The sequence below is a fragment of the Apus apus genome, chromosome 20 (assembly GCF_020740795.1).
Source record: "Apus apus isolate bApuApu2 chromosome 20, bApuApu2.pri.cur, whole genome shotgun sequence".
Classification (NCBI taxonomy): domain Eukaryota; kingdom Metazoa; phylum Chordata; class Aves; order Apodiformes; family Apodidae; genus Apus; species Apus apus.
The window spans coordinates 2,129,576-2,157,558 of record NC_067301.1 but is presented as its reverse complement, the minus strand read 5'-3'; the positions used below and the strand labels follow the sequence as shown (position 1 = coordinate 2,157,558).

Here is a 27,983-nt window from a genome sequence, read left to right as displayed (position 1 = left end):
GGCAGAGGCTGAGAGAATCTTTGGCACATTGGAAAGAGGCTTAATGTAAAGTCTACTTTTTTTTTTTTCTCCAATTTTTTTTTTTTTTAGGGCTTTTTGAAACTCCAGTGATTCTGCACAACTTCAGCAGTTACTGCAGGGCTATTCACAACTGCTCCAAATGCAACTGTGAGCACAGGGATTACCAATGTGCTCTGGGGGAGAGCATGTCTTAGTGCCTGCTGCATCTCCCTAGAAAAGGCACTAAAGAACAACATGGATCAAGTTGAACAACTTTCTGCAGACAGAAGGAAGAGCCTCCCCTCAGCTGACAAGAAAAAGAGCAATGGCTGTAGAACCATTGTGGGGTTTTTGTGTGTGTTCCCTGTGGTGGCTCTGCTGGCTATTGTGGGAGATCCAGCTGGAGCTGCAGTTCAGAAAATTCAGGTAGGGGAAAGGATCTAATTCTGAAATGCATGAAAGGGGGGTGGGAACATCAAATGTATGTGCATGTGTGTTCTTTTTAGAAGATAGATACATTCAGGCAGCAGTCTAAGCAACAGGTACACAACTGTTAAAGCCACAAGATCTGTTTATGGCTGAGTCCCTTTTTGCAAAGGATCTTAAAAGGTAATTATGCACCTAAGTAGATTATTCGGGCTGTGTGTGCTGCTTGCTGACAACCAAACAGTGAACACACAAAAGATGTGGGTTATCTGCCCTCAGAGCTCTGGCTGTTCTGAGTATCTCTGCTGTCTCAGCCTAGGAGATGTGGCATGCTTGTATGGTGATTTCCACAGCAGCTGAGCTTTGCTGGGAACTCCAGAGGCTAAAGTGGGAATTAAGGCTAGAAAAGATGAGTTGATATGCACTCTACTCACAGTCTGTCCATTTTCAAGATGCTGGGGCAGGCTGGTCAGGGGGAACTGCAGCAAAGTGCTGGGACTTGAGCCTGAGCTTAGTTTTTGCTTTTAGCTGAATTTTAGCTTTTAATTTTATAAAAACCCTAATCTTCTCTATGCACTTATTAATTGCTACTAAGTCACGGAGTTGTGTTATTGTTTAGTTTATGAAAGGGGAAATTCACAACTAGGAGACAGAGGGAGGGGAATTAATTCTATTGATTTACTTCACTGAGTTGTAATGAATGGAGGTCTGACTGCACAGGGTGAACAATGTGGAGCAGGGATGTTGTCCAGTGTCTGCCTTTATAGATACTGGTGTCTGCTGCAGTTGTTAAGAGCTGAAGCACCTCTCCTTGTACCTCCCAGGCTTTTAGAATGTTTGAGACCTTGAATCAGTGTCTTAGTCCCGAAAAGGGGATGCAGAGTGGGCAGACTTCCAGATAACTGTGCTGGGTCCCATTCTTTTACATCCAGAACTCTGGACTAAAAGGCTGTTACAGTTTGAGTCAGACCTGTCATGAAATGTGATGTCTTTTACTGTATGATGACTTTAAATGCACTCCAGGGTTTCCAGGACTCCTGTTTATTTTGAAGGCATTTCAGATCCACAGTGCAGCTTCATGAAGAGCCTTCTGCACAAAGGCTTGCCTGTTTTCCTCATCTGTCCAGTATTTCATGTCTTCTCTGGTGAGGCTGGAGAGCAATAGGAAAGTGGAAAGGAAATGAACACTTTCCAGGAAGAGCTATGGCGCTCACCGTGGCCAGAAGCCTCATTCCTGCTCCATCTGTGCTCTGGGAGGAGAGGGGAGCAGCTGCAGGGCCCTGCTCTGGAGCTGTGCAGCAGCTGCAGGCAGCCTCCAGCACTGATCCTCTGTGATCCCGTGTTGAGGAATGCTGCCCCCTTCCTTCTCTTGCCCCTCTGGTCCAAGCCCTGCCCCAAGAACTCCTCACAGAGTCGCTCCTCTTTGCTCTGTCTGGGTTTTGCTCAGGCAAAGCACTGCCGGGCTGATGCTCTCCTCCTGCCTCCTGGACACCCCTTCGGGAGCACCAGTTGTGCTCCCCAGCTTCCACATGCCCCTGAACTGGTAATTTTTCTGTTCAGCCCTGCAGTCTCTCCCCTCTCTTCCAACCTCCTGTTTTGTCTTTCAAGGAAGATGCCACATCACCTGGTCATCATGAAGCCTCTGCTGTGCACAGTCCTGCTTTCCCACCTCGGCCTCCAGCGCGGAGAAGACGCTACACCATCACACCAGGGCACTTGAAATGGGACCACTTCAACTTAACGTACAAGTATGGACTTGCTTTCTAGCCCTAGGAGTATTTTCTAAGTGAGTTTTTCCTGCCATGAGTGTAGATATTAACCATATGAGTATTGCTAATCCATCTGCCAGTGAATGGAGAGCTGCTAAAGTCACTCTACAGTAGGAAGTATTTCTACAAAAGCACATGCAGCATCCTGAAAGATGCTTTTTTCCCTCTGGGAAAAGATTAATGGCATGTTTTTCAGGAGATCTAACATGAGCGCAGACAGAACAAGGTTCAGGGAATCCCCTTAGAAATTATTTCCTAAGATGAGCACGGGCAGGTGGCATCAGATCATCACAGAAGGCTCAGAGCAGCAGGAGCCCTGGAGGTTTGACTGCAGAAAGGGCTCTTGTTCACTCCTGGCTCAGAGTTCGTCCCTCCCTGGAAACACAGGAGCCAAATCTGATTTTTTTCAGCATCTGATGTGATTACAAAGGTCCTGTCAATGAGACTAGGCTAGCTCCAGCCACTCCTGGCTTTAAAGCACAAGCCTCAGACCTGCCCTCAGGAGAGCTGCAGTCCCAATGGTTACACCACCAGGGCTGGAGTGGCAGGTCCTGCTGGAGCTCAGACAGCACTTGGAAGTGGCTCCTGGCAGCAGCAGTGTGTGGGGCAGGTTTTTCTTGGCATTGAGCTGAGGACATCACTATGGAGCTGTGTGGGTGTCTCAACACTCCAGCTCTGTGGCTGCAACAGGCAGGAGAGGTTTCTGTCATTAAACAGGAAGGAAAAGGTTTCCAGCAGTGTTTGCAGTGGGATTGCCTGGGGTGAGGAGGGCAAGTGGGGTGGGCAGGACAGCAGCAGCTGTATATGTCCAAGAGCTCTGCTAACCCCTTTCTTCTCCTCAGAAGCAGGAGGGAGTGTCTCAACTGAGGTCACCAAATGCAGGCTGGGAAGATAACTGGCAAGGTTACCTCCATTTGCTGCAGTTACCTCACCTCTCTGGGTAGCTGTTAGGCTGTCAGTCACACAGGAGTCTCCCTGTCACTGTCCCTGGCCTTGGTGCTCCAAGTATGGTGGTGGTGGCTGCAGTGCTGGTCAGGACAGGAGAGCAGGGGTTAGTTCAGCTGGTGAGCCCCAGGAGGAGTGGGAGGCACAAGCCTGGCTCCTTCACACAGAGCAGAATGTGTCTCCCTTCATGCTCACCCCACCCAGGCTGAGCCTCATGATAAGTCTTAATTGTCCAGGTTTGCACTTGTTAACAGCCTGGCTTGATATGAAACCTTCTGCTCCCTTTAGGATGTGCTGGGACGAAGGGAGAACATAAGCAGCATAGCTAGAACACAGCCAGAGGGGATAGCAGAACACACACAGCTTTTCCCCATTGCTACACTGCAGGCATTTCCTGAATGCAGATCTTCTTTTGGGACAAGGTAAGCTTCTAGGAGCCATCTGTACATTTCCATGGTGCAAACAGGGGTTCTGCCACCCTGCACTGGTAGTTTTCTCACAGGTCAGCTGCATCTTTACCTGTGGCTGAAGCAGAACCCCCTCTTGAGTTTCTCTCTCTCAAGTCATGAGATTTTTTTTTTCAAAGCAAATCACTCATTTTACTATCAGACCTTTGATATCCTTTGGAACCCTCCTTCAAACCTTCTGCCTTGAGAGTATAATAACTCAGCGTGTGCACACACTGTAGCCCAGGTGTTACAAAAAGGAGTTCCCCACTGCTGACTTGCAGTTGTTTCCTCTTCTAGCAGCACTGCACGACAGGCTGGGAGATGCCAGGATAGAAACAAGATTCCAAGAGAACCATGTCTGAAATTATGTTATTGAGGAGGGACAAAAGCCATAGTCCAGAACATGTGATTGTAAAGAATATGTACTGAGTAGTCCCTGTGGAGACCTTATTAAATATTCTGGCTAATTAATATGAATGTTAATGATAATACTGTAATATTACATCAATGTATTAATGTTTAATATTATTAAATCTAATTCAAGCTACTTCTGCTTGGAACCTATTAAGAGCTTGTCTAATGCAGCCTTGAGAGCCTTCAGCTGAAGGCTGAGAAGGGAGGAGCATTTTCCTGAGGCTGTTGTGTGTTCCCACAGGATCCTGTCCTTCCCAAGGAACCTCCTGAGTGCCCGGGACACACGCAGGGGCCTGGCGGCTGCGTTCCGAATGTGGAGTGAAGTGTCACCCTTCAGCTTCAGGGAAGTGCCACGTCACCTGCCCAGTGACCTGAAAATAGGTGAGTGCTGGGGCTGGGGGCCTGAGGGGACACTGCTGTGTGTGCTCACTGCACCAGGGGCTGGACAAGCTTCAGGAGTGAAGCAAATGATCCCCTGTGCTGTGTGTGCTCAGCAGGGCCTCTTGGGCCAGGACTTTTGCCTTTAGTCAGGTAGAGAAGCTGTGTTTAGTTGCTCTAAGGAGACATTAAAATATTATTAACACTTCCTATTAAGCTCTCAGTCCATCAGCTTTAGGTATCTGACAAGAATTAACCCTCAAATCCACCACTGGGGCAGGATTATCTCTATTCCACAGCTATGGAAACAATATAGAAAGGTGACACGGCCTATCCAAGGTCACACAGAGCCAAGGAGCAGGTGACAGATCCCAGCTTGTTTATGGTTTCAGGCTCCCTCCCACTGATCCTGTTGAAGCACCATTTTTCTCTGTCCCCTCCATCACTGCTCCATAGTTACCTCCCGTGTTCCTCAGGCCTAGAAAGATGTCGGTGCTGAGGTGTGATATGCTCAGCCTCCACCCCAGATGCAAATTCTCCCCAGGATTTATGGTCTGTGTGAAATAAGCATTTCCTGTGCAGGTGGCAGCAATTTTGAGATAAACAGACTGACCCGTTTCGCAACAGGCTCTTCCCTCTCGTGTTGCGTGATGCTGCTGCAGCACGTGATGGGCCTTCCTGGGGCAGCTCTGGGTGCAGGGCACACTGCCATGCTCTCCTGGTGCTGTCAGAGACAGCAAGCAGCTCTGGCTCGAAGGCTTATCTGTTGATTTATGGTTAAAATGGAAAAATTACATCCCAGGATCATCACCTGACTGGCCAACTTCTTTATAAAAAACGTTTCACGTCATGTTGCGAGAAGGGCTAAGTGTTTCTTCCTGAAAGATGGACTCGTGGCCACTGGAAAGAGCTCCAAGTCTGGGGTCATCACAGGGCTGAGCACAGTTTGTATCCCACAGCCATCATTCCTGACAATCCCTTTGCATTTGTTTTTCCTTTTGTGGTTCTGGAGGTTGAAAAATGTGGGATGCCACAGATATTTTTTTTTAGTAAACCACAAGTTTACAGATGTCTGTCCTGGGGGGGCTAATCCTGATGGAGACACTAAATCTGCTGCTTTTTTCCAAAGGCTTCTACTCCATCAACCACACGGACTGCCTGGAGTCTCTCATCCACCACTGCTTTGATGGGACAACTGGGGAGCTTGCCCATGCCTTCTTCCCACCCAACGGGGAAATCCATTTTGATGACCATGAATACTGGATCTTGGGCAACACCCGGTTCAGCTGGAAGAAAGGTGACATGTGCTTCAGGGAGCACATAATTAATGCCTGTAGGATTTAGATTTTAGTCCTGCTTCTGGGGCTTGGGGAAAGAAACAGCACAACTGGTGGTGGTTTGCTGTAGTTTTGGAAGTTGCTGGTCTTGCTGTCATGTCACTGAACTGCTCCAAGGGACCGTGTCTGGTGGCAGGGCCAGTTCTTTCTGACGAGGTCAGTGGATTTACTCAGTAGTTCAGCCACATACTCAGTTATTACATCTGGCTTCTGCCCAGGCAGGTGCAGCTCTGAGAAGGGCCATGTTGTATCACTTCAACTTGCTGCCATGGCCATTTACATTTTAGTTTTCCTGGGTCTGTAGTGATCCTGGGGTTTGCGGGCACCTAAACGTGTCTGTGTTACTTACAGCTTGGTGTTTTCTTCCTTATTTTTTTAAGCAATGTCAAAACTGACTCTGAAGCAGCTGGTCCTTGGCTAACCAGCAAATTCAGTTCATGTTACATGACCAAGTCAGTACTTTTTTTCAAAATAAGGTATTTTGCTTTTCACCAAATAAAAAGAGAGGAGGGGGGATTTCAGGTGATGCAGCAGGATGTCTAAAACACAGCAGCAGGTGAGATCTAGGGACAAAGACCTAGGAGAGATGATTTTAAAGCAAGGATGGCAGTGTGTGAATTTATTCTGCAAGATATCAAGGTATGTGTCAGCAGTAACACCTCTTGAGTCACCCTCAGTTAAAGGCCACCACTGCTGGAGACAGGCTTCAAGATGCTACCAGGAAACCCGAGTTTGCCTTACAGGCTATGGGGGATGCAGAGGTCAACTGGAGGCTCTTTTGGACTGGAATATTCCAGCTGGCAGTCCCATTCCCAAGCAGCCACTTCCAGTTATGGCTCTAGGCACAAAGTCAGCAGAAAGCTGACAAGAGTTAAGTCTTACTTAGGGCACTTGCCTGCATTTCAAACCTTGCTCTTCCAGAGCAGTCTTGCTGCTCTCTGTCCTGCTGGAAATGAGAAGCATGTGGAAATAATTGGCTGGTCTACCTGCACCCAAGTGACTACAGGGAAGATGAAACTGGGGCAACCTTTGATAAGACCATAGTGTCCTAGTGCTGAAGTATTTCCCCTGGTTTTACACCAGGATTAGCAAATTTACTTCACAAGATGCCAGCTGTTTTTCCATGTCTCTTCCAGGTGTGTGGCTCACAGACCTGGTACATGTAGCTGCTCATGAAATAGGACACGCCTTGGGACTCATGCACTCCCTGAACCCTGGGGCCCTCATGCACATCAACGCCACCCTGACTGGGAAAAAGACCATCTCCCAGGATGAAGTCTGGGGAATTCACAGGCTTTATGGTGAGGGAGGCAGGGCTGTGCTCTGTGTGAAGAACATCTGCCTCAAGTATCAGTTGGATCCTGTGGAGCGCTCCTGGCCTTAACCCCTCCTCCATGGGCAGGACTAGGCTGTCAGCCAGGGAACAGTAGGCAGGAGGGATCTTCCTTCATGCAAAGCAGAGCTAAAAGGAGGTGGAACATTGTCTGTTCCCAGCACTATGAGCTTCAAATGTCACAGGCACAAGGGGACAAGTCCTGCAGCCTTGCTGCTCCCACCTCCCCAGCTGGTAGAGGGGTTGTCCAACTCCTGTTTGAGGTGCTTTCCTGTCCCAGCTCTGCCATTGACACTGAACAATCTGAAATGTCATTTTGATTCTCAGAAGGAACACTCAGTCCCTCTAACACCTTGTCTCCTTCTCTTTCAGGATGTAAAGACAGGCTGTTCATGTGCCCATCGTGGGCACAAAAAGGTTTCTGTGAGAAACGCAGGAAGCTGATGCAAAAGCACTGTCCTTCTGCCTGTGACTTCTGCTATGGTACCTGCCTTTCCTGCTGGGATCCTTGGTGGGGCTTGCTCAGGGGGAGGAGGTAAAAGTTAAGCAGTGTTTGCTGCAGGGCCAGGCAGGATCTTAATTCCACATATATTTGAAATAGGGAAGTTGATTTTTCCCCATCCCCATCAGTTTACACACCACAAAATTGCTGGCTTTGCCTATGAATAATGTTACGTGTCTGTCCAAGAAGTGCTCAGCAGGAGGCATTTTTAAACTAACCCTTTTAAGGTTCTTAAGTGATAACACAATTCTATGAAAGTGTTTTAGAATAACTAAAGCTTGGTAATGAGTGATGCTAATTTGTGCCATTTCTTTCTCTCACCTCTGGGGGACAGAATTCCCATTTCCAACGGTCCCTCCTACTCTGCCTCCACCGAGGACAAAGACCAAGACTGTTTCTGAGGGCAGGAACGTCACCTTCCGCTGTGGACAGAAGATAATTCACAAAAAAGGCAAAGTTTAGTAAGTGCTCTACCATTTATTCCAGCCCCTTAGGAGATCTTGCAACTTACATACCAAGAAGGATGAGGAATGATGACCAACCAGGGTCAGCAGGAAAGCAGCTTCTCCTCTGGATTGTGACACTGCCTGGTCTGGCAGCCTGAGCAGAAGAGGCTGTGAGGAGGGAAGGTGCAAATATTATAACTCTGCAAAGCACTTGGTCTGAGAGCAGACAGGAGAAAGCTGGGGTGAAAAAGGGTAAAATCCAATTCATGACAATAGCACCCAAGGTGACTCTTCCCATCCAGTCAACTTCCCTGGCCCATGTGCTACAAAAAACTACAATCTTTGACCAAAAGGGTGCCTCTCATAGTTCTTGCTCATGTCCAAGCATGTTATTTCTGGATATATCTAAAATTGAAAGAGATGAGCCCAAGTCCGTGAGTTAATTTAGACTGAGGACCCAAATTCCCATCAACTTTAAGTAAGATTCACGTGCCTCAATTCCTCAGATAGTTCCTGAGACAGAACTGCCCTTGTGCAGCTGAAATACAGAGTAAAACTTAACCTTGTTTTGTTAAATATCGAGTAAAACTGTCCCTTGTTTCAACTCCCATCTGTGCTGTGCTCAGCTAGAAGAGAGAAGAACCATTTCCACACATTGCATTGCACTAGACAGTTGGAGCTTAATTTCTATACTTTTTCTTCTGACAGCTGGTATAAGGATCAGGAGCTTCTGGAATACTCATATCCAGGTTACTTATCCTTAAATGAAGATCACATGAGCATCATTGCAAATGCAATTAATGAAGGAACTTACACTTGTATAGTGAAGAAAAAAGAAAGAATCTTGACTACTTATTCCTGGAGAATCAGACTCAAGCACTAACGAGGACCCTGGAATGAGCACTCCAGGTATTGCTCCTTCTGTTTCAAATTCAAAATGTTTCTCTGGCATTTTATATTTAACCTCCAACAGTGCAACTCAACTTCTACATCAGCTGCTTCTATTCCTTGGGCAAAAGAGACTAAGACTTGATTACTGGAACATAAAACTTCCAAATCAGTTCTAATGCTAAAGAATTTGTCAAGTATGTGCTGTACAGACAATTTAAAATGTGGAGGTTTTGGTTTGTTTTTAAAGTGTTGGATTTTGCAGCTAAACTATGTGGATCACTGCAGACTGCTGGTAAACAAGAACATAATTCTTCATCACACAAGTGGATAAAAGGATTGGTGGCTCAGCTCTTGCCATGGAGGCAGAGGTACAGTGGAGGGAAATGACCAGTTACACTCTGTGTTTTCCTGTCAGGTTTTTAGATCCTGGTGCACAGTACCCAAGGAACTTCAGACTTTTTTTATAAGACCTCTTTATTACCTTTTATTTTGCTTGTCAGAAGAAGGATGTAAGGTCACAGCACACCCTCTCTCATTATTCCATTCCACATTTCAGCATGTTCAAGTATCCACAGAACAGCTTTTTCCCCACCAACCACTTTCCTGTGGTTTGTATTTGTTACTTGTACTCTTATCCCAAGAGACTATTTACCTCCATCAGCAGCTCCTCATAACCTGTCCTGCAGGTGTGTCTGCCTCTGGACTCCTCCAGCAGGGATGAGGGAATTTCCATCATTGTAATTTCCAGCATTATCCTGTCACCCCAGCAGTGAGGTAACTGTGCCACATCCCAGAGGAAAGCAGCACCAGTGCTGCTTGGCTGCACTAGGCTTTGCCTGCTTCTCCACAGCTGGAGCAGCCCTGGCAGTCTGGAATCTCTGGCCGTCTTTCCATGCAGTGGCATCCCTGTCCAGCACTAAAGCAGCCTCCATTGCTCCCTGCTTAGGTTCAGCCTTTTGCAGTTGTCCTCTTAACCTCTTGGAACAAGTTTCTTCCTACTTAAAAGCACCAACACAACCAGGAAGTATCTCATGTGCTGCAGTACAGGTCCAGGAAGACCTTTGTATGAGTGCAGAAAGGCTCCAGCAGTAAAACCCTCAGCAAAGGTGCAAAGACATAGAAAGAAACTGCTAATTCCTGTTAGTCTGGTACAGCTGCAAGGTCTGTAATTGCACTGGCAGCCATTCACCATGAACTGCACATCTGTCAGCACAGAGCTGCACCACGTGGATCTGAGCATCTCTTCCCAAGGCAGCTCTGGCTTAGGGATTGGGAGGAAAGAAACAAGCACAAGGAGCTGATCCTCTTAAGTCTCCAGGACCTGTCACAAGGGGACATCAACACTTCAGCTGCAGGGAGGCTTAATCTTGGGGCAGAGACACAGTCCTTCACCTCACTTCAGTGTCACTCTGCCTTCAGACATGGCTCAGTGCTGATTACCACACCTCACATGGTTTCTCTGCATGCACCCAACACTATCACAGGGAATGACATGATTTTCTGTAAAGAAGCCAATAAAAAAAATTAAACTCAGCCCCCGCAGAGGGACACTACATGTCTCAGCTTCCACCTGCTGGTATGGAAACCAGCTCCCAGATGTGGAGATGTCCTCCAGGTAAGCAACAACACTGACTTCCTCTCAGATTACAGCCTGAATTTATAAAAACTGAAACAAGCCAACAGCAAGTAAGTACCTGAACTACACTCTGGTGATTCTGCCTCACACTCATGCACTGGAACTTCCCTTGTGTTTTAAATTATCTCTTTCTGCAACTTTTCCACACTGGTGTCAGCTGTTTAAAAAAAAAAAAGACCCGATTTCAGACTACTTGGATACTACAACACTGTTCTGGTGAACCAGACCTTAACCTTTTTCCTCTCCTTACCTGCCTTGCAGAGCAGCTCTGTTAGCCATGCTGGGAGGGATGTCTTCCAGCTGTCCATGAAGCACCTGTTTGTACAGTTCAATATCAAGGATCTCTGCTGGTAAAGCACAATTAGCATTTCACCATTGCTCTGCCCTTGGACTTCTCACAGATTTATTTGGTGTGAATAAAGAAGCTGAGGATTTGGTTTCACCAGTAATTGAGTACAGCACAAACTCAACAGTGTGTCTTTGCATGGAGAGTTAAGCTCAGGATCATAGCAGGCAAGGACTCTGTGCAGAAACAGACAACTGAGACACAATAAAAGCTGAGGTGCAGTCACCTGGCTGCAGCAGTGCCAAGGGAGCCAGGAGGGCAATAATTGCTGGAGTGCAGGATGCACTGCACAGCCTGAGACACTGCATCTGCAGTCATGTGCTGACCCCTCAAAGCTCAGCACAGGCCCTGGCACAACCTCCCTGTGCTCCTCTGGGATGCAACAAAAAAACGTAACTGCTTTACAGCAGGGAATTCATCTCCACGTCTGAGGAGTCTTGTACAAATCACACACACTCAGTGACCAGACTCGTGTTAGAACTGATTCTCTTTCACTACAGTTTGGCCTAAAGAGAAAACAACCTCAACAGAAAACCAACCCAACCACCCACCCCTCCTGTCTTCAAAAGGTACCACAACATTGGTACATCCCCCTTCCAGTTCCAAGGCCTTTGCCCAGGAAAAAAACCTCTTACAATGTGCTGAAACAGATGGAAGTTTATAACTGAAATTAATCCTTTCACAGGCCTGATGCCCATGCTCTGACTGCATGAATACCTCAGTGTTTTCCAACTCTTCCTGTTCCTAGAAAAGAGTGATAGCTCTGGAAACGAGAGCCTCAGAAGGCTGTGATATTCCACCATGATTCCTCTGGTCTTCCATCCTACAAGGACTGGAATATGGCATTATACAATCAGTAAAGCAAAGCTCTTTTTTTTTTTTTTTCTAATGGAAAAATGGCATATTTAAAATAACTTTCTATAGAAAATAAAGTTTCAAGTCTCCTTATGAAATCTTTGATTTATAAAACAATAGGGTACCTCTTTTGCACCACTGTAAATACATGTGTACAACACATCAAACTGCACCCAAAAATATTGTCAGTGAGAATCCAGCCCTCTCCAAGGCACCAACAGGAAAGAAACCTCAGAACTGTTACTGGATATAGCTGGGGGCAAAAAAAGACACCTAAATTTTCTTAAATGTTGTTTGCCCAGGCTGGCAATATTGCTGTCACAGCAGCACAGATTTGGAGGCAACCAAGGGTGGATTAAGTTTCCACTCCACAAGACTTAATGCCATCACTGTCCAAGTTTTCTGCATGTGAAGAAATGAAATCCTTCACACTGTAAAACAATTAAAAATGTATTTTAATTCTACAAATTTACAAGGAAAAAAAAAAACACCAACAAAACAAACCCAATGAAAAAAAAAAAAACAACAACAAATAAAACAACACTTTTAAAACAGAAACTGTTCCAGGATTTTACTTCAAGTTCTCCTGTGTCAAATTCTGTAATGATCCTTGGCTTTTCAGGGTAATTCCAGTCCTGTCATGGAATGCTGCAGTTATACTCCACACCCAGCCAAACCTGTGAAAACCATCTAGTCTCCCTGACGTGAAGAACAGAACTGGGACACTGAGAAATCCACTCACATCAACAGTTTTTGTTTTGTTTTTTCTCCTTTCATGTTGAGTTTAAAACTTGAGGCTGAAACCAGGTCCTGCAGCAGATGCTCCTTGATTTGTGGTGGTCAGATGAAAACCTGTGTCTTTCAGATCATCATCACCCTGTGAAAACCAAACACAATTCCTCTGTCAGGAAGTCTCTCTGCAGATGGATTTACGTCCAACTCAAAGATCTACATAAGAACAAAATAAATCAAAGTATCTTTATGCCAGGAGCAACAAATGTTTGATTTAGTGGCACCAGAGCTAAGGTCAGTGCAGCATTATTCATGATCTTTAAACACTGCAAAATCAAAAGTTACATTTTCTCAAGGCATCTCAAATGTACCCTTAGTTCATCCACCTACTTTTTACTGCACATGTGAAAGAAAAAGAAATCAATTTGTGACCACAAAACTACACTTACTCAGCATCTGTTCAAACACACTCTGCATCCCCTTCATTTTTATACCCTCAAAGACAACCTCTTAGGCTCCTTTATCTGTTAAACTGGGCCCAGTAAGTGCACTGGGATAAAACTGGGTTTAGGTACTGTAATGATGGTAACACAGTAACCGGAGCTGCCCTCTGAGCAGAAATGGGAAGACCTGGGCTGCTGGAGGGGTTTTTCCATGCAAGCAGGGGCAAGTGTTGGGATGGGGAACATTTCCAAGCTCAGGATGTGATGTCCAGGGACATGAGCAGTGAGTGTCACCTGGCCCTGCTGTACTCACCAGCTGGCTGTAGCCAAGGCCCCCCTCAGGTGGCCGTGGGCTCGTGCCACGTTTCACCCTCTGCTGCTCACTTTTTGCTGGCCAGGTGGGAAACATGGAGGGGTCGATGGGCAGAGGAGTCTCCCGGAAATACTCGTGTTTCAGCCCATCCTCAGCAGTGATCCTTCTGGCTGGGTAGTATGTCAGAAAACTGAGAGGAATTCAGGAAGACAATGCAATGGGGAAGAAGAGAAACAGAGGGAGAAAGAAAAAATTAGCCTCAAAATTATAAATTCTTCAGCAATGCCATTTGGAGTGTTCTGGTTTTTAACAAAGGCTTCTCCTAATGGGCATGACTGCTGACATTTGGGTGGTCTGTGAAAGCACAGTTCCTACATGGACCTGCAAGGAATGGAACTGCAGCTGGAACTAAGGAACAGAAGTAGCTTTTGTAGGGATCTGTTCACGGAGAAGATAGCTGGGATTGTATCAATACACCCCAAACACTGTAATGCTGTAAAACTGAACTGCACAGCTTGAGGTTGGTTATTTTAAACCTTCCACTGTACAGAAAGGGGTTTTACTGTACTAATCATCCCACCAAACACACAGATATACACACACCCCCAGTAGATACAGCCCTGCCATAACCAAAGCACTTCTCATAGAATGTCAGGTTGGAAGGGACCTCAAGGATCATCTGGTCCAACCTTATGCAGATGACACTGATGTGATACCCACCTTTATTACAAGTTCTGCCTGGACTTTCTGAATGGCTCTCTAACGTCTAAGCAATTATTCCCAACTCATTCAAACACAGCAGCATCATTCTTAAAAATTGGAAAGACTCAAAATCCCCCTTTAAAAAAATATAATTATTTAAATATAATTATTTAAAATGGAGAGCAGTTCTAAGAAATACCTGAAACTCAATTATTTCCACTGCTTCATGTCACATCATTTAAAGGGAATATAAGGGGAGGGAAGGGAGCAGAAATCTCTCAAGCCATTGTCAACCTTTTAAAGCAAAATGAACTGGAATGCAATCAAAATGCAGAAGTGGAGTTAATTAAAAGGAACTGCCCGAACATCAGATGTGACAGAACTCATTAAGTTTGAAACTCTAGGAGAAAAACAAGATCTTTAATATGATCCCTAGAATGTCCTGCTTTTCCTTTTTTCAATTGTAATTTAATTGTTATAACCAGATCCACCAGCAGAGTGCCTGACCACTGACTCACCACACCATCAAACATGACATAAATGAGCTCTAATGACTGTACAACATGGCTCTGTTCTCCCAGGGTGCAGGTGTGCAAGAACAACCCTGGGCTGAGGTTTAACAGCAGGAGTTGAGAGTTGTTCTGAGAAAGGAAGAACGTCACAAACTTCAAACCCATCGGCCTGCTTTCACAAGGTTAAACGTGCAGAAATTCCACACTCCAAGCCATTCTCCACCACTCTCACAGCAGGTGAACACGTTTTCCCAAGGATCCCAAGGAGCTGCAGCACTTACTTGTTCATCAGGTCAAAGCCCTGGTCGGAGAGGAGCGCCCCAAACCTCTTGCGCAGGTTGTTGTAGGGATACTCTGTGAACGTCATCTTCTTCACTGCTGGCAGCTCATTGTAACCCGGCCAGATTTTTTCACTTGGAGTACCCAGATCCTGTCAATTAAAATTATCTCCTTTATAAACTCCTTCTAGAGTACACCCCTTCTGCTTGTTCATTACACAGCTGTAGGAGCTGGTGTATCCAGAGAGGACAGACAGATCACAGCTCATGATCTTCGCCTCCTGCAAGTGTTGCCAAACAAGAATGGGAGCTGAATCTCTGACAAAGAGCAACAAGCACTGCTGATTTCTTACTGCTCTGAGGTACCTGCCTCTGAAACCAGTTCTTGGGAGTCCAGGGTTGTTAAAAATGTTACCTTAAAAACTTTGTTAATCTGGTCAATTTCTGACTTCCCCGGGAACAGCGGTTTCTGTGTCAGCAGCTCCCCAAATATGCAGCCCACTGACCACATGTCTATTGCTGTGGAATATTCCTGAAAAGAAAGGATACGTTAGAAAATCAGTAGGATTCTTTGACTCACTTGTTTGGGGTTTTGCTGTTGTTTTGGTTTGGGGTTTTACTTGTTTGGATTTGGTTTGTTTTCAAGAAGATTCTCCCACTCTGAATAAAACACACCCAGTCACTCCAATACCCCAAGCTCAGCTCTCAACTGAATTTATTTACAATTACTGTCAATTATGAGTAACACCCACATACACAAACACTTCAGGATGAAACGTGAGTCTTGCCACTGGAGCCCTGCAGAACCCCACTGATTTCATCCAGATTTAAGGAACGAAACAAGTTATCTAGGGAACGAGAATGTTGCCAGCACATGGCTCTGCTCTCAGGTGTCACAAATTTTAGGCTAATTTAAAAAAACTATAAAATAAAAAATCCAGCTGCCTAAGGTGACAGTGACAGTTTGCACCAATCCACCAGAAGTCCAGCAGCACTGCCACGTCAGCATCCTATGAGAAAAATTCAGTCACCCACCCACCTTCTGTCTGTGGAAGATGGAACCTTTCTAACTGGGTTACGAGGAAAAATAACACTGAAGATTCAGAATTCCCACCCGTAAATCAGTATCAAAACTCAAGCACCCTCGTACTTTGTTCATCAGTTATAAAATAAAGTTAGGCTGCAGAGCCCCAGAGGAGGGAGGATCATACCTTAGCTCCAAGCAGCAGCTCAGGAGCCCTGTACCACAGGGTCACCACCACTGGTGTGTACGGCTTCAGGGGGGATCCGTACTCCCGGGCTAGTCCAAAATCTCCCACCTAAGGGAAAACAGGAAATCAGCAACATTTCCAGCACTGACCATTCCCTTTCCTAACAGTGCCCACAGGTCTGGGCCATGCTGGCCACTGCACAGCTTCCAGCCTTCCAAAACAGCCACCCAGAATGCGCTGTTTCTCACAGCCTTCCTTGTCTTTTTCCACTGAAGGGAAAATCATTTTTCCCTCCCAGAGGCTAAGTCAGAGTTCCTGCCACTGGTCACCTTGGCAGGAAGTTACACAGCAGGGGGAAACAAACCAACCAACCACCACAGGTGCTGCCTTCAACTTTGCAAGAAAACAATTCCAAGTTCAGTTTTTCCTGAGAAAGGGAAAGGCTTTAACAACAGTAACAGCTCTAAGGTGTAAATAATGTCAATGGACAATTGCCAGCTAAAATTTAGAAATAAAAACAGAAATGTTATGTCCTGATCTTGTCAGTACTGCTTTTCTGCTAGGATTTTATAAGAGGCCAGTGTAAAGTTAGATAGAGTTTTAAAGACTTTCTTTGTAAAGAGAATCTCCATCTCCAGCAGTAACTGTGCATTTCAGCACTGCTCCAGAGACTGGTATTCTGTATTAAGCCTCACAATCTCTTGCTCTTTTGCAGCTCTATTTTACAAGTCTCCCCTCCTGCCTCTTAAAGAAAATGCAAAACATTCTGCCCAGCTCTTCACACAGCTACAAGGCAATGCAGGGTGATTCCACAAGAGCAGCTTTTTGACACGTGTGCTACAATTCATGTCATTCTTACTTTCAAAATGCCTGAATGACTGAGCAACAGGTTGGAGGTTTTCAGGTCTCGGTGCAGGATCCAGTTGTCATGTAGATGTTTGACTCCTCGGAGCAACTGAATCATCAAGGTTTTCACTTCACCTGAAATGATAAAAAGAAGCCAAATATGTTGAAAAGACCCAGTCTAGATCTAATTTTTGTTTTGTTTGGAGAACAGGGAAGGGGGCAGGGGAAGAAAGGGATGTCAAGCTAGAAGCACAGTACAGACTGCCCCAGAACAAGAGCAGTTAAATCCAGAGAGCTGCCAATATAGCAACCTTAATTTGCACCTCTGGAACACATCCAACCAGTGCTCAGGAATAAATGCCTCTCAAAAACACTGGAAACACCCAAAAGGAAAACTCAGTGTTTTTTTCCAGGGGAAACTCCCTCAATTTCACATCTGAACCTCCACTTCCCCCTAAGCATGCAAACTGGCCTCACCAGCTAGACACCACCTGGAACACCAGCACTCCCAGCCCACCATCCTGCCCCAGCTCCTCTTTGTACAACCAGACCAAGCAGAGACCAGGCACCCAGGTCTGTTCCAAGGAACACTCCAAGGACATTCCAAGGCAAAAGCCAGTTCTCTGATGTCAGCACAGCCCAAAGACACCCAGGTTTGTGTTGGCCAGTTTTCCAAGAAGAGAAAGGCAAACAAGTACCTGGTAGGAATGGCTGCTTCATGGTTTCCATCAGACTCTTGAGGTCGTGTTCCACGTAGTTCATGACAATATAAATTTTATCCATATTACTGCCTACAACTATTTCCTAGGACACAGAAAAAAGTGATCAAAACAAGCACATGGCATTTAAAAAGCGAAAAATAATTTTGGAAATTTACTGGCAAGAAGATACATGGAACCTGCCATTGGTAAAATCCACAGAAAATGTATTTTTCTATGAAAAAACCAGCTTGGTTTTGCAAAACACCAGATGATGTAGAGAACAGCCCTGCCTATTCTATGAGCAGGGTACAACTGGTACAGAAACAGGCTCTGCTAGGAATGCTAATGTTTTTCTAAGTCATTTTAAAAGCCAAGACAGTATTTCAAGAAGAAATAAAAGACTGTGGCCTTACTCTGACAGTGACAATATTTAGATGTTGTGCTTTCAGAATAGTATTGATTTCTCTCAGGGAAGTAATGGGGAAACCTTCTTTCTCCTTTTCCATTTTCAGTCTCTTCAGTGCCACGATTTCATCTGCAAAGGAAACAGAATTATTAACTGCAGATTTCCCATCACATAACTGGTAAAATACACATTAAGAGACCTCTCAGTGTTTTGTCACTAATTTATTAGGATTTAAACCATCACTCAAGATATTATTTAAAACCAACAAGCAGTCTCACATTAGCAAAGACAAAAAAACCCCACCAGCACCAGACTGCCAAGTTTAAAGAATAAAATCCAAAACAACAATCCAAAAGCTGCATCACAGATTTTAGTGTGTTCCAATACAACTCACCTGGAAAGACACTAAAGAAAAAGTGTATTTAACTCTAAACTCCTCACCATAGCTGGGAAGATAAGACAGGGCACAGAAATGCCTCAAAAGCAGTTTCTCACTATTTAAAGACCTGACTTTAAACCAAGGTGCTACTCAAAACATTACTGAAGTGAATGATTTAAATACATTTGGTGATGCCAGTCTCTGAGCAGGTCTCAAGGCAGAGGGAAAAGAAAACTGAGCTCATGGTAGCTGCCTAGTGAACAAGAGCACTCAGAAACCACGATGCCAGGTGTGCACTCCCCCTCCCCAGAGGAGATCAAATGGCAGTATTGTCCTAAAATAAAGAGAGGAACTAAGGCACCCAGAATTCAAACCTGACACCAAAACCACAGCTTGTCAGCTGGAACCTAAGAAAAACCCTCATTTCTGCTTAGGTCTGCTTTGGAACATCTCTTCTCACAAGCTCTCTTCACCAGCTGCCAACTCCATCTAAAACTGCAGATATTTAATTTACTGTGCTCCAGTTCCCCTTGAAAGGAAGTCATGGATGTGTCCCTGGCGATGGCAACACCACAAGGAGACCCAGGTCAGAGCCCAAGGAACAGACCATATCTTGCTGAGTATGATCTTTGTTCAGGAAGAAAGAAGTGCTGCACTAACATCACTTTTTTCTCCTAAACTCTCCAAGCAAGTATTTTTTTCACTTGAGAAGCCACCACCCAAGAGGAACATGTAAATGACCTGATGATTGGCTCCTGCACCAGAGGAAATGAACAATTTCTTCAAGGTGCTTGACACTGCAAACCAGATAAGCAACGAGTTTTAAACACATTAACCCACTTGTATACATGAGAACTATTTTTTTGAGAGGGAGATAAAAAAAAACGAGAGTGTGAAACTCCTTTCTACACAAAACACTGCATGACACACTCACTGCATAGCAGCTGCTGCTTTCCTGAGTTCTCTACTCGGTAGTTGTGCTTGCAGGGACCCCTGGTGGAATCTTCATATCAAATTGTGAAACCTTCCATCCTGGTAACTAATCTCAAGCCCTGAATAAACTGCCTTTTGAGCCTGAAACTGTTAATAGTTCTACACCATCACAGCCAGCATAGAGAGGACTGGTAAAAGTACTTCAGAGAGGAGCAAGTAAAGCCCCTTATGTCAAAGTCCAAAAAATATAGCAACTCAAGACCATTTATACTCACCAGTCTTCTTGTCCTTTGCTCTGTACACTACACCATATGTTCCTTCTTCAATCCTGTTCAAACACTGGAATTCCTCCACACTGCGACATCCCTGAAAAAACAGATGGAAAACAATGACTCCTCCAGCACCTGGGGGAGGGTTCTCCTTGGTTTGTGTTTTGTTTTTCCTTTTAAGAAAGATAAACTTCAGCAACTTCACAGGAACAGTTAAAATTTACCAAGTTAATTCAACAATATGACTGGGTCATGTGAGAAAGGTATCTTTGGGGTTTATTTTTACTTGGATCTCCAAAGGAATCCTGGACAGTCTGTGTTTCAGTAGATTAACTAAATCTCTTCATTAACTCTTTGCCACAGAATAAACTGAAATTTCTGCCACAGTGGCAAAGATGGGAACTCAGCACCTGGCACTGACACCTTTCACATAGTTCAATTAATAAAAACATGCTTTCTCTTCCTATTCCTACACTTTGCTGTTGGCTTCAAGAGTAACCACCTGTCAGTTTTTGTTCATCTTAACAGAACTCTTCTCCCACAAGTATCTATTTTCAGACAGAAGCACCAGACATCAGAGAACCAAATGGATTATGACATTCTTGTCTACATCTAAAAGAGTAATCTCCATTTTGCACTATGTGCATTTTTTCCTTGTCAAAGAAAGACAGCAACATTTCCCACAGAAACGTCTGTTTGGGGATGCTGAGTCAGCAAGGTGTGCTCTGGCCAGCACCTCCCACACACCAACTGGTTTCTGCTCTTAGGGAGGCAGCCTGGGAAATCCATATGCCCAGGACATTGCCAAGTCCTGATCCTCTACCTGAAGTGCAGGAAGGTACTTGGGAAGCTCTTGTTTCAGTTCAATGGGGGAGGAAGCAGGTGAGTCAGGAATGTAGTCTCCTTCTGTCATGGCATTGGAATGAGGGGTGCCCTCCCCCCCCTCCTCCTCTTCCACTTCACTTCCCGCAGAATCTCGGTCAAATCTTGACTCTGTAACTTTAAAAGTCAGAATCAGTGGTGGAAATAGGGAGATCTCTGGAACAACTGACCTCAGCTTTACACAAGCATAGTGACACACTCATCACGCTGCACAAGATAGGTGTGCAACTTACACAAGTCACTGTAACAATAAAGATCAAGGGGAAGCCCAGTTTCTCTCTTTGCAGAGATGATGCTGTCAAGAAATCCTTCAGTCAAATGCACAGAATTTCCAGCAGGAAACACAACACATCAGAAAATGAAATCTTCACCCAGAATGAGGGAGAAAACTGACCCAGCATGTCTCATCCCATGAGAGGACAGGACAAGAGCCCCAAAATGATAAAGGAGGAGGCAATAGCTCATTAGGCTAAATCTGACATGAGCACAGCCCCAAAAATGCCACACACAATGCTTTAGAACGATTGCAAAACAGCTCCAGGTAATCAATTTAAAATATTTTAAAATATTTGTTGAAATAAGATTCATTTAAGCTGCAAAAATTCAGCCAAACACTTATTTAAATATTATTTGTATTGTACCAACTGGGATGTGGTTTCCATTCTCCCGTTCCTCCTCTTCACTCATCTCCTCCTCGCTCACCTCCTCTGCAAAACACAACCAAGTGGAACTGCATAAACTCATCAGTTCTGTAGCTCCAGGTGAGCAGGTGGCTACTGAAATGCTTCTAACTAGGCCTTCTTCACCACTACCCAGTTAGTGACCTCGTGCTTGTTTCCCTTGGAAAGCAAATGATTCCCCTAACTCAGGAGAACAGCACCTTTCAGCTTCCAGCAGGGAATTTCCAATTACTCGGGCATTCAGGGATGGTGGCAGGTGAGTAAGTTAGGCCAAGAAACTTAGGAATATTTGCTTATTAACTGCAACTGATTTGAAAGAAAAATGCCCAGCCATCAGAGCAAGATTTTGTGCCTTTTCTTTACTAATTAATGACACAAACAGCTCTAAGTAGACTTTTTTTACTTAACCTTCTTTATCTATCATCTTTGTTTATTTGTACTGGCATGGAAAAAAATCTGATATTTGCAACTGAAATTAATTCAAGTTGACACAGACACTTGTATTTCACCACCCCCAAGTAAGTGCAGAATTGTTCTCTGCAGCATTTTTGTTATGTTACAGAATTACTGAAGCTGTCAGCCTTACACCACTTAGGAAGACAAAAATGGCTCTTTTCTAATCTGGCTTCTTAGATTAATAGTTGGTATTACCTCTATGAAAAAGGGCAGAATATGACTTGTACTTGTTGTTTGGTTTTTTTAGTTATCTTGACCTGTGAGGTCTCAGCCTATCCTAGACTAAGAGAAAAGGAAAATGTTCTAATAAAACAATACAGAATGAGAAACAAAGAAAATCATAACATGTCCTCCTAGGATCTGCTTTATGCTACTCACCAGCTGACTGCTCAGACACTTCCTCAGAATTGCTTCCTGTCTCCTCCTCCTCCTCCTCCTCCTCTCCCTCTTCCTCAGAACCTTCACTGCTAGACTCTTCCTCCTCTTCTTCGGAGCCTGATCCAGATTCTGTTCAGGAACAATCAAACATGTCACTAAGCAGGCAGACACAACTGTTTCCTCAACAGACAACTGTACAGCTAATTACAACTACTAAATTGCATTTAATCACCTGATGAAGACTCTGCCGAGCTGGTTTTTCTCTCACTGTCACTGATGTCCTGCAAGTCTGAAAGAGGATCTCTCTCTTCCGGCTTCTCTTCTTTTACTGTTGAGACCACAAAAGTTAAAAACAGGGTGGTGACTGAATGTCACTTCTATTAAGACTCCAAACACCCAGTTAACTGCTTTACTGCCTCTGGCCATTAAACTAGTACTGGAAATACAGAACACTGAAAAAAATTCATGCTCTGCTCAAAAGACAAACAACTTCTCTAAATTGCAGTGGTGAGGATCCACAGACAAATATGTGGAATACTGACCCGTTTTTTAAACTTCATATATGCCTAAGCCCCTCTAAGTGTAATTAAAAAAAAAAAAAAAAAAACAATAAAAAAAGATGGTAACAATGATCACAACACAGGCTCACTGGTGTGTGTACATCACAATCCTACTGCAGCACCTCTGGAGCACCAGGCAATAGCAGCTGTAACTGTTGATCAATTAGACAGAAGCTGCAAAGGATCTAGTGCCTCCCTCCACCTGCAATTCCAGCTGGTTCCATTCTGCAATCAGCTTACTTGAAATAGTTCCCTTTCTCTTCACAGCCACACACATGAACAAGGCAGACACAGAGCTTCTCCTCTTTAACCTCAGACATTTTGATGTCAATTGTGCAAGTTCTCTGCTCACAATCAGGACCTCCTGGGCATGGGAAGGACCATTTTCTGCCTCAGAAAACAAATTTCCCCATCTAACCAGAATAGGACCTCAAGGGTTCTTCTGTGAGATGACAATATCAGTGATGTTTACACTAAACTGATCTCTCTAAGGTAACTTCTTTAGGTAGTTTAGTTCCTATCAACAAATCCAACTAGAGCTAGTGTAAATAATCCCTTTTTCATCTGCAAGGGAATAAAACTACAAAACGTTAAAAATTCAGTCAGCTGCTTCTGTCATTGCAGAATGAAGCAACTCACTTGGAAACGTTTAGAATTAAAACTCCTACTACTACTAAAAGAATCACTCAATTCATCACTTGCACAGTTACCTGCAAACCCAGCACTGCTTCAGCCAACAGTACATGTGGATATTCATGGATATTCCAGAGTTATGGCAGCAGGGCTGAAGTGGACACAACTTTCAGTGGAGCACCAGGGACATGTGTTCACTACTACAAATGACACACTAGCCCAGAGCAGCTCCTCCTGGTCCCCAGGAAAGACAGTTTGAAGTGGGAAATGCTACCTGGTTTCCTGCTATCTCCTTGCTCAAGCTTGTCTCTCTGCTGTCGTAACGGGCTGCGACTCCAGGGTCTCATTTTTACTTTGTCTCCATATTCTTCCCTCACTGTCCTATGGTGTGCAGAGACTAGGGAAAACAAAACCAAAGAAATTGTTACATCTCCCTGCCCTAATTAGAATAATCCTGTCTGCCACAACCACCTGCTTTGCATTCTTTTTGTTTTTCCTTACAAGCTGAAGAGTAATGGGGAGGTGTGGAAGTGGAACCTCATTAGAGCCAGAAGAAAGGCCTGTGATTTACCTCATGCACAACAAAATATGGGTTTGTACTACTTGGAGAAAGGAGCTGGCATACTGAGAGATGCAAGGTGCCCCGTGCACTGCAAACACCCTGAAACAAAGGCACTAGTGCCAGAGGGAAAAGTGGACAGACCAGGGAGGTATATAAAATAAGAACAGCCAAGGGTTAGAAGGAGCCGACAGAACATTTAGAGCAATAAAAAGAACTAAAATTAAAAGCTAGATTAAGCAGTATCAGTGTAAACAGCAAGCACAAAAAGGAGCTGTTTGGTATTAGCCAAACTAGAAATAGCAATAAACAGCCTTTGTTACTTGATCACAGGAATGGGCTGATTTTTACCCCTGAAAGCTGGGACAAACAGAGATCCTTTAGCCAAAACTGATCAGAACTTGGATTGCAAGGATTTGATTCACTATGCAAAGTGAGGGTTCATGTGTAGAGGTGCATTTCAATTGCCCAGTTATCAGAGCTTCTCCACTGAACTCCCACGACAGCCTTTTTCATGGCTGGAGTTCTTACACCATCTCTCTCCCTTCCCCTGCAATTTATTTCCCAAAAATCCTTAAAACACTTAATTTAGAGACTTCAATCTCTATGGAATTGGGTTCAAGAGCCCAGAGGTGACCAGGATCACAAGGTAAGACACACACACCCACAGAGACAATGTCAGCTACGTAAATCCTGTAGCAAAACAGACTAATGGAGAGAGGCAAAGACCTGCTGACTGATCAATGCCACAACACTTAAGACATATGACATTGTTTTATTCCCCCATGTAGAACTTAACAGATTTTTTTTCCTCCTCCTGTGGAGAAGGGCCCCTCACTTCAATTTTTTTTAAATTCTGGCCTAAATACCAAATTCTTTCTCTACCACCATGTCACCAGCCAGAAAGCCCAGAGCAGACAGTTACCATCTCTCCTGGCTTCCCGCTCCTTCCTCCTCTCCTCAGCTCTCCTCTCTCGTTCCTTCTGCTCCCTCTGCTCTTTCTGCTGCTCCCGGATCTTTCTCTCCCGCTCTCTCTCCAGCTGCTCCAGACGATCTCTGGAACACAAGTATATTTTGTTACCTTGCAGTTCACTGCAAATCCAGCTCATGAGGGAACTGTTTGCATGTCCAGTCAAAAAGAGAAGTAGCTTTTCAGCCGGTTCTTTAAGAACAGTGTTTCAAACACACAAGCCTCTGCATCCTCATCAGGATTTCAACAGAAATTAAACAAGTTCAGTTGATAAACCCCATAATATTAGGCAAAAAAAGATTTGAGATGTCTTTTTTTCCACAAAACACTGGCAATAATTTCATCTAGAAATATCTGTTGCAAGAGTCACTTACGAAGGAAATGAAAGAACACCTTTTCATCAGACAACGCACGCACAGGAAGGTGGCGCTGGCAGCAGACCTGACCAGTTTTTGCTCTGAATTTTGTCGTTTCAGAGCAAGGAAAGGTTACAGACAGATTTAGAGGAGAAAGCTGTTCATCTCTCTGTTGGTCTGTCACAGGGGAGGGAGGGATGGATGTACCTCTCCCTCCTGGAATGCTCCCTTGCCATTTCTCTCCGTTTCTGTCTTTCCCATTCACGACGCGCTTTATCCTGCTCTTCTCTATGTCTCTTCCTACGCTCATGCTCCCGTTCTTTCTCTTTCACTCTGGCATGTTTCCCTAAACAAACAGAAATTAATTTTGGAGTGTTACTACTTAAAATGCTCAGCGCTCCTATTTTTAAAAAGCAAGACTAGAAAGGATGAAACTGATGGTAACCTATTTTCATGCTCCCTTAAGAAAAGCATCCTGATCTGAAAGTGTGTTGGAGAACTAAAAGTTGCAAGATCCTCCACAAGTCCTTGCATTAAAAACAGGAAAAGGCTGTTAGCAACAGGAACACAACATGAATGTTTCTAGAAAGGGTATTCTTTCCTTTACAGTCAGATACAAAGATCACACTTCACTCAGTGAAGCCAGAAAGCAGCCTGCAGACTTCAAAGCATGACAGCAGACTCCATGTCCCTGTCCCAAAGCGAAACCTGTCCTCTCCAACACTCCTACTCATCATTCCCAGAAGGGCATTCAACATAACCAAGAAATAATACAAGTGTAAGATCCTTTGTCTTATCCATCTGACATATTTTCCTTCAGTTTGTAGTTACTGCTATTTACTCCCTAGAAGGTGCCTGCTCAGCTTCCCCTCAAGGCTCCCACAAGTGCTGTCCCCAGGCAGGAATAACAACCTTCTGCTGAGTGACTCCGGTGTCTGCGTTTCTCTTTCCTCTTCTCATCTTTTCTATGGTGGGTTTTCTCCTTCCGTGACATTTGCTGTGGTGGTTTTATAGCCAAGGAATCATCCTCTTCTCCTCTAAAACACCAGACAAATCAGTAAACTCGTTAAACCTTCATCAGCACTTCAAAGAGATACCCCTGCAGGTTCTGTGGAAAGGAGGCCAGATGGCACATCCAAATGCTACAGTTAAAACTTTTCCCTTTCAAGTACTTTTAACCCCTCCTCTCAGTGCTGCTAAAGGTTAACTTCAGTAACTCTTCTGAAGGTAACAAGGTTGTTCCTTTATTCTTACCTGTCTTCCATAGAGTCTTCCCTTCTGTAAGGTGAATTTCTGATTGTTATTTCCATGCGATGGTCTCTCAGCTCCCCCTCTTCCAGAGAATCCCGCTTGGAATCCCTGTCATCTGACTGTGCCAGGGATGCAGGGAAAACCAAGATGTGATTCATTTTTACATCACAAAATGAAAACCTGTGGACAGCACTCAGCTCTCCACTCCCAGCTCAAAAGCCTTCCCCAGCTGCTCACAAAACTAAGTGCTGGAGCACAAGGTTCCCAGTTGGGAGCAGCCAAATGCAGCTGAACTTCTGTAAATCCCATGTCATTAGCCAAGATCAAACAACAATTAAGGAAGACTGCATTAACTACTGGGTTTTTTTCCTCCCAAGGAACATTTTGTACACAGCTGTACAAAAACAGTCATACAAAAGCTATTCAAGAACAATTATTTAAACTCATTCCTCTATAAAATCTTCCAAAGGTTTTTCTTGAACTGCAACTTCCAGTTAATTGCAGCAACCTCTTCACCTTGTCTAACCAACAACTATGAACCAGAGCACAGCACTCAGTGCAAGGCCAAGGAGATTCTGGCACAGCTCTGTATTTCTTGTCACACTTTGGAATTAGAGATCACACATGGAACACGCACAGGAGCATAGAGGAATTCTGCTGGCAGGGCAGGAAGCTTTGCTCTCATCAGAAAATGAGGCAACAAGCACAGAAGCTCCTCAGAAATGCTTGCAGACCACAGGGTAACTTACATTTTTCATACGTTTTATCTCTGCCTTCTCTTCTTGCTCCTTCCTTCGTTTTTTTTCCTGAAGAATTTCATCTAAAGTTTTCACTTTCCAAGAATCCTTTTCATCACCCATTTGAAGTTTAAAAAAAAAAAAAAAGCCTCTGAAAAAAAAAAAGAACACAAGACTAATGAAACCTACACACACTGCACGGCCCAGCACATCCGTGCCTGTTACGCTGGCTTTTTACAGGCAAACACCAAATACACTGTCGAGGAAAGCCAAGCGGGACTTGTGCTGAGCTAGAAAGGTCCGCTTTAACCCCAGGCGCACACACGGTCTCTGCTACGAGCTCAGGGGCCGGTTCGAGTCAAACAAAAACACCGTCTGTAGGCAGCTGGGTGTTCGCAGCTGAGGAAGGCGGCGGGGCCAGCACAGCGGTACCGGAGAGGTGCCGAGAACCGCCGCTCCGTGAGCGCCAGCCCGGCCCGCCCGCTCCCCTCAGCCCGGCCCCGCTCCCGCCTCAGGGCCCGGCCCCCCGGGCCCCGCTCCCCTGCCCCCGAGCCCCACGGGCCGGGCCGGGCCCACTCACCGCCACCGGAGCCTGAGGGAGCAGCGCGACACGAAGGCGCCACTTCCGCCCGCCGGAGCCGGCTGATGACGCCACGCGGGGGGTGACGTCACGGCGCGGGAGGGGGTGAAGTGATGAAGGGGCGCGCGCTGCCCTTTCCGCAGTTAATTAACAAGATGCAGCGCGGGGGGGAAGGAGCAAGCGCCTCTGCGGGCCTGGCGTTGGCACCGCCCGCGTGAGGACAGAGGGACGGTTCGTTGCTCGCGCTCCCAGCCCTTCAAACACGTCCCGGAACGGCGGCTGAAGGGGAATCGCGGAGCGGGACGAGCCCTGGAAAGGGAGTTTTTAGGCGTTGAGGCAGCAGTTCAGTACAGGACTGAACCCTCAGGACACGCAGCAGCGACTCCCTGACCAGCTCTGCCGGAGCTGGGAAGGGACACGAGCTCAGGATCACGGCCCTGCTGCAGGGAGCACCTCGGCAAGGCCTCGCGGCCCTGCAGGAATCGCCGT

The 27,983-nt window shown here is 45.2% G+C and overlaps 2 protein-coding genes and 1 long non-coding RNA gene across 8 annotated transcripts; 1 reads left to right on the top strand and 2 right to left on the bottom strand.

The window, feature by feature from the left end:
- The first annotated feature begins 116 nt into the window (after positions 1-116).
- On the top strand, positions 117-9,198 carry MMP23B (matrix metallopeptidase 23B). The gene is made up of 8 exons (XM_051637255.1): positions 117-426; positions 2,035-2,174; positions 4,245-4,384; positions 5,511-5,678; positions 6,855-7,019; positions 7,424-7,534; positions 7,888-8,014; positions 8,708-9,198. The coding sequence occupies exons 1-8, from the start codon at positions 256-258 to the stop codon at positions 8,880-8,882; spliced, it is 1,197 nt and encodes a 398-aa protein (XP_051493215.1). The 5' UTR covers positions 117-255; the 3' UTR covers positions 8,883-9,198.
- Positions 9,199-10,596: 1,398 nt separating this feature from the next.
- Positions 10,597-11,698, bottom strand: LOC127392838 (uncharacterized). Its single transcript, XR_007891347.1, has 3 exons — positions 11,590-11,698; positions 10,777-10,841; positions 10,597-10,683 (listed from the first exon to the last, which is right to left on the bottom strand). It is a non-coding gene; the product is annotated as an uncharacterized LOC127392838 (long non-coding RNA).
- Positions 11,699-12,164: 466 nt separating this feature from the next.
- LOC127392836 (cyclin-dependent kinase 11B) lies at positions 12,165-27,537 on the bottom strand. 6 transcript variants are annotated; one of them, XM_051637248.1, is made up of 20 exons: positions 27,495-27,537; positions 26,927-27,065; positions 26,181-26,296; positions 25,839-25,963; positions 25,134-25,272; positions 24,526-24,656; positions 23,316-23,438; positions 22,081-22,176; positions 21,849-21,977; positions 20,976-21,041; positions 20,276-20,451; positions 19,459-19,549; positions 17,879-18,000; positions 17,463-17,568; positions 16,778-16,899; positions 15,919-16,026; positions 15,123-15,239; positions 14,711-14,859; positions 13,216-13,405; positions 12,165-12,604 (listed from the first exon to the last, which is right to left on the bottom strand). In XM_051637248.1, the coding sequence occupies exons 2-20, from the start codon at positions 27,035-27,037 to the stop codon at positions 12,512-12,514; spliced, it is 2,310 nt and encodes a 769-aa protein (XP_051493208.1). In that variant the 5' UTR covers positions 27,038-27,065; positions 27,495-27,537; the 3' UTR covers positions 12,165-12,511. The 6 variants fall into 6 exon arrangements, with proteins under 6 accessions (XP_051493208.1, XP_051493210.1, XP_051493211.1 ...); XM_051637250.1 differs by lacking the exon at positions 27,495-27,537 and having other exon boundaries at positions 20,276-20,445; positions 26,927-27,401; XM_051637251.1 differs by lacking the exons at positions 23,316-23,438; positions 27,495-27,537 and having other exon boundaries at positions 26,927-27,402.
- Between the last annotated feature and the right edge of the window lie 446 nt (positions 27,538-27,983).